Below are 6,309 nucleotides of genomic sequence, written 5' to 3'. Positions count from 1 at the left end.
TCAATCATGACCCTAAAAATGTCTGGGCTTGTGCTGAACTGTTTTATATGGGAGCAACATTACAAATGATAAAGGAGTCCAAAAAGACAACAAACACTTACAATAAACACCAGTCATAATCTCTCTCTCTCTCTCTCTCTCTCTCTCTCTCTCTCTCTCTCTCTCACACACACACACACACACACACACACACACACACACACACACACACACACACACACACACACATACAAATTAATAAATGGAAATTAAAGAAATACTTTGTATGAGACTAAATGTGATGTTTAGGCCTAAATGTGCCATCATACATATTACCGTATTGTTTAAATGTCTTATAATGTGCTCATCTTGGATTATGCAAATTATTATTTATTTGTTTGTTTATTTAAATGTAATTACACAGAATCTTTTACTGTCATTTTATTTATTAATACACGTGTGATAGATCTTATGCCTATAGAGATTTCCTTACGTCATTTCCGGTTATATCGCTCTTCCGTCTGTCTCGCGCATGTGTAGTTCTCTTTACGACTCGGCTGGCCAAGATGGCGGATACCCAGGTATTGTGAGCTAAACGGCGTGGAAACGTAAAGCGCTTATTTTGTAATAAGTTTCAGCTGGTTAGCGAATTTTTTGGTTTACAAGAGTGCAGAAAACCGGTATGTATGTAAATTCGGTCGCTTATTGGAGTTATGAGTTGATTTTAAGTGATATTTTTGTGGGCCCGTGCCGTGCGGAAGAAGCCTCGAGGGCCTCATGGGCTAGTGAAGCGTGTTCACGTGCACAGCAACAGAGTCGTTTTCTTAGTTAAAGATGGTTTATTAAGGTGTTTTTATTGTGTTTATTTCTTTTTGGGAATGTTTGGTATCTGCATAAGACCTTAAAACAGACTTGGCTACTAAAAAGCTCCTCACCAGCACATGGACTTTGACTAATATTTCAAATTCCCAGGATTCAAAACTTGGTAATGGACAAAGTGTTATTTTATCCGTACATCAGGATCAGAAAGAAAGAAGGATGGACAGGGAGACAGAGAGACAGAGAGAGATGGGTGGATAGAGATAGGTAGGCAATTGACATTTATATTTTATCTGTACATACAGGATCTACTGGATAGGAGAGAGGGAGAGATGGACAGGGACAGCGAGGGAAATGGATAGAGTTGGACAGAGATGGATGGATGGATGCATAGAGAGGGACGGATGGATGGATGGATGCAAGAGAGAGGGACAGAGAGATGGGTAGAGATAGGTAGGCAATTGACATTTATATTTTATCTGTACATACAGGATCTACTGGATAGGATTGATAGACAGTTGGAGGGAGAGACAGATGGATGGATAGATCTATAGGTAGATAGGCAATTGACATATTATTTTATCTGTACGTACAGGATCTACTGGATAGGAATGATGGAGAGAGATGGATGGATGGAGTTGGACAAAGAGATGGAGAGTTGGACAGGGAGAGTGGATGGCTAGTGTGTTGGATAGACAGACAGACAGAGAGAGATGGATAGATCTAGAGATAGATAGGCAATTGACATTTATATTATTTTATCTGTACATACAGGATCTACTGGATACCCTGGACTCCAGAACCAGGGTTATGACCCTGACGTGATTGTCAAACCTACCAGTTGAAGTAGTTAAAAGTAAAAAGTTTTATCCTGTATTGTTTTCTATACACGTGTTTTAAAAGGGAATATGTTGGTATAACCATTAGGTATACTGGAACATTTTATTTAAAGTGTACTGATGCTGTACCCAATCAATACAAGGTTAGATTTGCACAATACAGAAATCTTGTGTGTAGGTTCATCTGATTTGTTTCTACTGCAAATGATGTCTTTTCTCACGATGGTCTTCCAAGCCATTGGCGCTTTGACGACATTGCCTATACGGCTACACTGATGCAGTCGTTACTACTACTAAATCCCACAAAGCACATAATTGACGTGCATGATGTAATGCACTGATTTATTTTTCTTTTGGCAGAATGAAAGGTCTTACCAGAAGCAGCCCACCATCTTCCAGAACAAAAAGCGAGTGTTGGTCGGTGATGCGGGTGCAAAAGAGAAGCTCCCACGTTACCACAGAAATGTTGGCTTAGGCTTCAAAACCCCCAGAGAGGTGAGTTCAAAAAATGTGACGGTGGTGTTTAACTGCAAGTGATGTCTTTTCTCACGATGGTCTTCTGAGCCGTTGCGGCTCTGAGGATAACGCCTTAAGGCTGTGCTGATGCAGTTTATCCTTTTTTTTTTTTTTTGAGAAGTTTGTCCAACCTGCATTGTTCTACATTTAAAGGCTTAATTTTTCTCTCATTCACAGGCTATCGAAGGCACGTACGTTGATAAGAAATGCCCCTTTACTGGCAACGTGTCCATCCGAGGCCGTATTCTGTCTGGTAGGTTTTCTTTTTTGCATGATTGTGTTTATTTTTTTTTGTTTGTGGTGTTTACTGGGTTGCAAATGATGTTTTTTCTCACGATGGTCTTCCAAGTCCTTTGGACTCTGACGACATTGCCTTTATGGCAGAACTGAAGCTTCCGGCATCCACAAACCTTTCCATTGTTGAAATGTAACATTTTAATCAGTAATCACATGCCTGTTGTTGGTAAAAATGTTCATTTCAATAAAACTATTATAGAAGTGCAGTTTATCTTGAACTTTTGGCGTTAACTCTTCAGGTGTGGTGATGAAGATGAAGATGCAGAGGACCATTGTCATCAGACGTGACTACCTGCATTACATCCGCAAGTACAACCGCTTTGAGAAGAGGCACAAGAACATGTCTGTCCACCTCTCTCCCTGCTTCAGGTGAATTTACGATGCTTGATCTAATCAGCTGTAAAGTTTCAAAAACGTGCTTTTTTAGATTTTGTGGTGTTGGAATAAGCTGCATATGATGTATTTTCTCACGATGGTCTTCCAAGTCTTTGAGGCTCTGACGACATTGCCTAATGGCATCACTGATGCAGCTCCATTAATATGGTCTTAAGATTTATTTTTAGCTGTTATCCATACATTTACATATTTAATAAAGATGAGAGATTAAATATTTACTATCCCGCTCTATTTACTGTAGGGACGTGACTGTGGGTGACATTGTCACTGTTGGAGAGTGCAGACCCCTCAGCAAGACCGTGAGGTTCAACGTACTGAAGGTCACCAAAGCAGCAGGAGCCAAGAAACAATTCCAGAAGTTTTAAAGCTGTTCTCTGAACATTTTCTGGGTTCTGTTGTATTGCCATGACATGAAAGTGAAATAAATCAGTTCTTTAGATCTGTGTGAAGTTTGATTTATTCCAGTGACCTGAAATTGCTTGTGCCGTTTTTTTTTTGTTTTTTTTTGGCCATGCACCGTAGCTCAGGACATCCCTGGTGAATACAAACTATAGACCTTATTCAGAACTATTGGATGTAATGTTCTGTAATCAGATGTGAAATAACTGCTTCTTCACAAGCTAAAACATTTGTAATATCTTGCTAACTACTTCCAAGTCTATTTTGTACAAAAGTGTTAAAGCAATACTGCTGAAAAATAATTCAATATTACTCGATTAAAATATCAGCACTTTATGGAATATGGTGTTGCTTTACAGTGACGTTTAGGTAATAAATCGTACTTTATTGCATCACATGCAAACCAACTAATTACCAGTTGTTTTTTTTTAAATAGTCAGACATTTATATCATTTTATTTATTCTGTCTGAACAGAGGAAGGAGTTTAAAATTATTTGGCAAAGTTCAGAATGGGTAATGAAAAGGAAGTTATGCTCAGTTTAAGAGTGTATAATCCCACTTATAATTCATTGTCCAATTAAAGCAGGAAATGTAGGTGAGTTTCCTCAACATTTAAACAGATTTCAGAATCTGTTAATGTCTGGGGTTTAACAATAATGCATGGTTTATGGCTTGACCAGAAAACGTCAGGTCTTGATAACACTGACTTCTGAGTACTAAGTACTTCTGTCTTTGCTACATTTACATTTACATACATGGGCAGATGGTGTGTGCAATTAACACCTTGCCTTTCTTTGGACTGAAAAAAATAATCTTAGACTGCTTTACACTCTTACATTAGATCACTGCTCTATTTAATGTCTGACAAATGGACATTTTCTATTTGTCCAGACTGAGTGTTTCATTACTGCCCTGCCTTGGGAAGTGTTCATGTTAATTTAAATTCTGTGAGATATCTATATCGTCTGGATAAGTCAAAATATAGATGACACAATAGAAAATTAATATTTAAAAAAAAAGTACACAATAGAAATATATGCATAAAAGCATAGTAAACAAAGCATGATTTCTTATTTAGGTGGATTAAGGGAGAATGCTCACATCAGTCATTTGCAAAGTCATTTTATTGTAATTGCGTTGCAAAAAATAAAAAAAATTGTGTGTAATGATGGAACTTCTTCCTCCCAAGATGCCCTGCAATGTATTTTATTTCTTTTCTTTTAGTTTTTTTCTTTCATTTTGGATGGACAAATGTTGACGGTCATTGACTTTATCTTTTTGTCTTTTAAAGTAAATGAGGTTTCAGTAGAAATCATGTTAGCTAAAAGGATAGCCCCGTTCTTAAAGCTGGTTTATGGATATATCTGTATTTTAAATGTCAAATATATACATTTGTGAAATTGTTAGATAAACACTACCTTGACATTCCTCATGGAAGCTCAGCAGCTAACGGTCAGGAACTCAAAAACCATGATCAGAGCATTGATTATAATGAAAACATTTAGTAGGAAACCTCCTATATTTCTTAATGTAACCGTATATTCTGGTCCACAGTGAAGCAAAATTAGCATTCATTTTTCTTCACTGTGGACCAGAATACACAGTTACTCTAAGAAATATAGGACGTTTCGTACTAAATGATTTCTTTATAATCACTGCTCTGATCATGGACACAGTTTTGTGTGGAATTTTATTTTTTAGTAGTTAATTTAATGGTTTATTTAACACAATATTGATTCCATTCTTTAAAGGTTATTAGTAATCTTAGATCAATCAATCAATCAATTTGGCTCCTGCGATGGGTAGGGGGGGTCCCGTCCCTGTGCGTTGAGCCGACCAGATGAACTAGCACTGACGGTCTTGTGCCAGCTGCTCTGCATCCTCTATAGCAACTCCATGTTGTTGAAGGTTGCCCGCAAGGACGTCAAGCCATCGGGTGCGGGGTTTACCTCGTGGTCGTCTCCAGCCTGCAGCCCTTAGGAACAAACTGGAGAATAGCTCTCGTCGGATGGTCAGAAGGGAGGTGGAGGACATGGCCAAGCCAGCGGGTGCGACGTTGTGCGGCCAGGGGGATGCTCTGGCCTGGCACGTGCGGGCTCTAGGCATTTGATTGGAAACCTGCTGGGGCCACCTGATGTTCTCGAAGGTTCTGAGAGCCCTGCTATCAAAGCCATCTAATCTGGCAGCCAGTGTCTTGTTTAAGGGCCAAGTCTCCGAGCCATATAGCAGGATGGAGAGTACTGCCAAGTTGTAAATCTGGAGCTTCGTCTTGCGTGAGATAGTCTGGTGCCGCCAGAGTGGTTTCCAGAGAGACTGCAGAGCTGACGCAGCCAGGGCTCTTCTGCGGGTAATCTCTGGTTTTATGTCCCCATTGTCTGTCACTATGGATCCAAGATACACAAAATTCTTGACAAGTTCCACAATGTCATTGCCAAGCCGCAGGGAAGGTGGATGTGGTCTGTCACCGACATACATGAACTTGGTTTTTGTCCTGCTCACCTCGAGGCCGAGCTTCTCCGCCTCTTCACTGTATATGGCCAGAGCATCTCTCAGCTGGCTGTAGAACGTGCTGAGCAGGATGGTGTCATCAGCGTACTCCAGGTCAGTCAGGTGGTAGCTGCCGAAGGACACTCCGGGGACCCGCTCCCAAACCCTGGACATCAGATGGTCAATGATGCAGTTGAAGAGGTCAGGTGCAGCCACGCAGCCCTGGGGAACGCCACTGGAGATGGGAAACCAGTCTGAGTCTCTGCCGTTGATGCGGAAACAGCTCTGAGCGTTGCTATAAAGCAGCTTGAACAGGGCAACGTTCTTGGGTGGTACTCCAATCTTAGATGACCAATTTAATAATAATAACTGATATTATCTTGCTGTATAATGATTCTAATGGTCAATTTATTCCACCATTTGACTATTTAAGTCTAAGGTTTTAACACTTTTTCTTTTCTTTTTTTTTTACTGCCTTAATACTAAATTAAACCTTAGTAAAAGTGCCACTGACACAGATTCATTCTGTTTTGCTAACTAACTAGCTCCATGCAGAAATATTACTATTACTAAAAC

General features: G+C 39.8%; 1 protein-coding gene and 4 non-coding genes across 5 annotated transcripts; all 5 read left to right on the top strand.

Annotated features, from left to right (window-relative positions):
• Positions 1–415: 415 nt before the first annotated feature.
• Positions 416–3,283, top strand: rps11 (ribosomal protein S11). The gene is made up of 5 exons (XM_027161194.2): positions 416–560; positions 1,998–2,132; positions 2,331–2,406; positions 2,690–2,819; positions 3,088–3,283. Exons 1-5 carry the CDS (start codon positions 546–548, stop codon positions 3,209–3,211), a joined length of 480 nt encoding a protein of 159 aa, XP_027016995.1. The 5' UTR covers positions 416–545; the 3' UTR covers positions 3,212–3,283.
• LOC113652259 lies at positions 1,837–1,922 on the top strand. Its single transcript, XR_003442843.1, has one exon. It is a non-coding gene; the product is annotated as a small nucleolar RNA SNORD35 (small nucleolar RNA).
• Positions 2,166–2,250, top strand: LOC113652257. Its single transcript, XR_003442841.1, has one exon. It is a non-coding gene; the product is annotated as a small nucleolar RNA SNORD35 (small nucleolar RNA).
• Positions 2,467–2,552, top strand: LOC113652261. Its single transcript, XR_003442844.1, has one exon. It is a non-coding gene; the product is annotated as a small nucleolar RNA SNORD35 (small nucleolar RNA).
• Positions 2,900–2,984, top strand: LOC113652258. The gene has a single exon (XR_003442842.1). It is a non-coding gene; the product is annotated as a small nucleolar RNA SNORD35 (small nucleolar RNA).
• Positions 3,284–6,309: the final 3,026 nt, after the last annotated feature.

This window comes from Tachysurus fulvidraco, chromosome 15 (assembly GCF_022655615.1).
Source record: "Tachysurus fulvidraco isolate hzauxx_2018 chromosome 15, HZAU_PFXX_2.0, whole genome shotgun sequence".
NCBI classification, from domain to species: domain Eukaryota; kingdom Metazoa; phylum Chordata; class Actinopteri; order Siluriformes; family Bagridae; genus Tachysurus; species Tachysurus fulvidraco.
The sequence above is the reverse complement of the archived record's forward strand: the minus strand, read 5'-3'. Positions and strand labels throughout refer to the sequence as shown.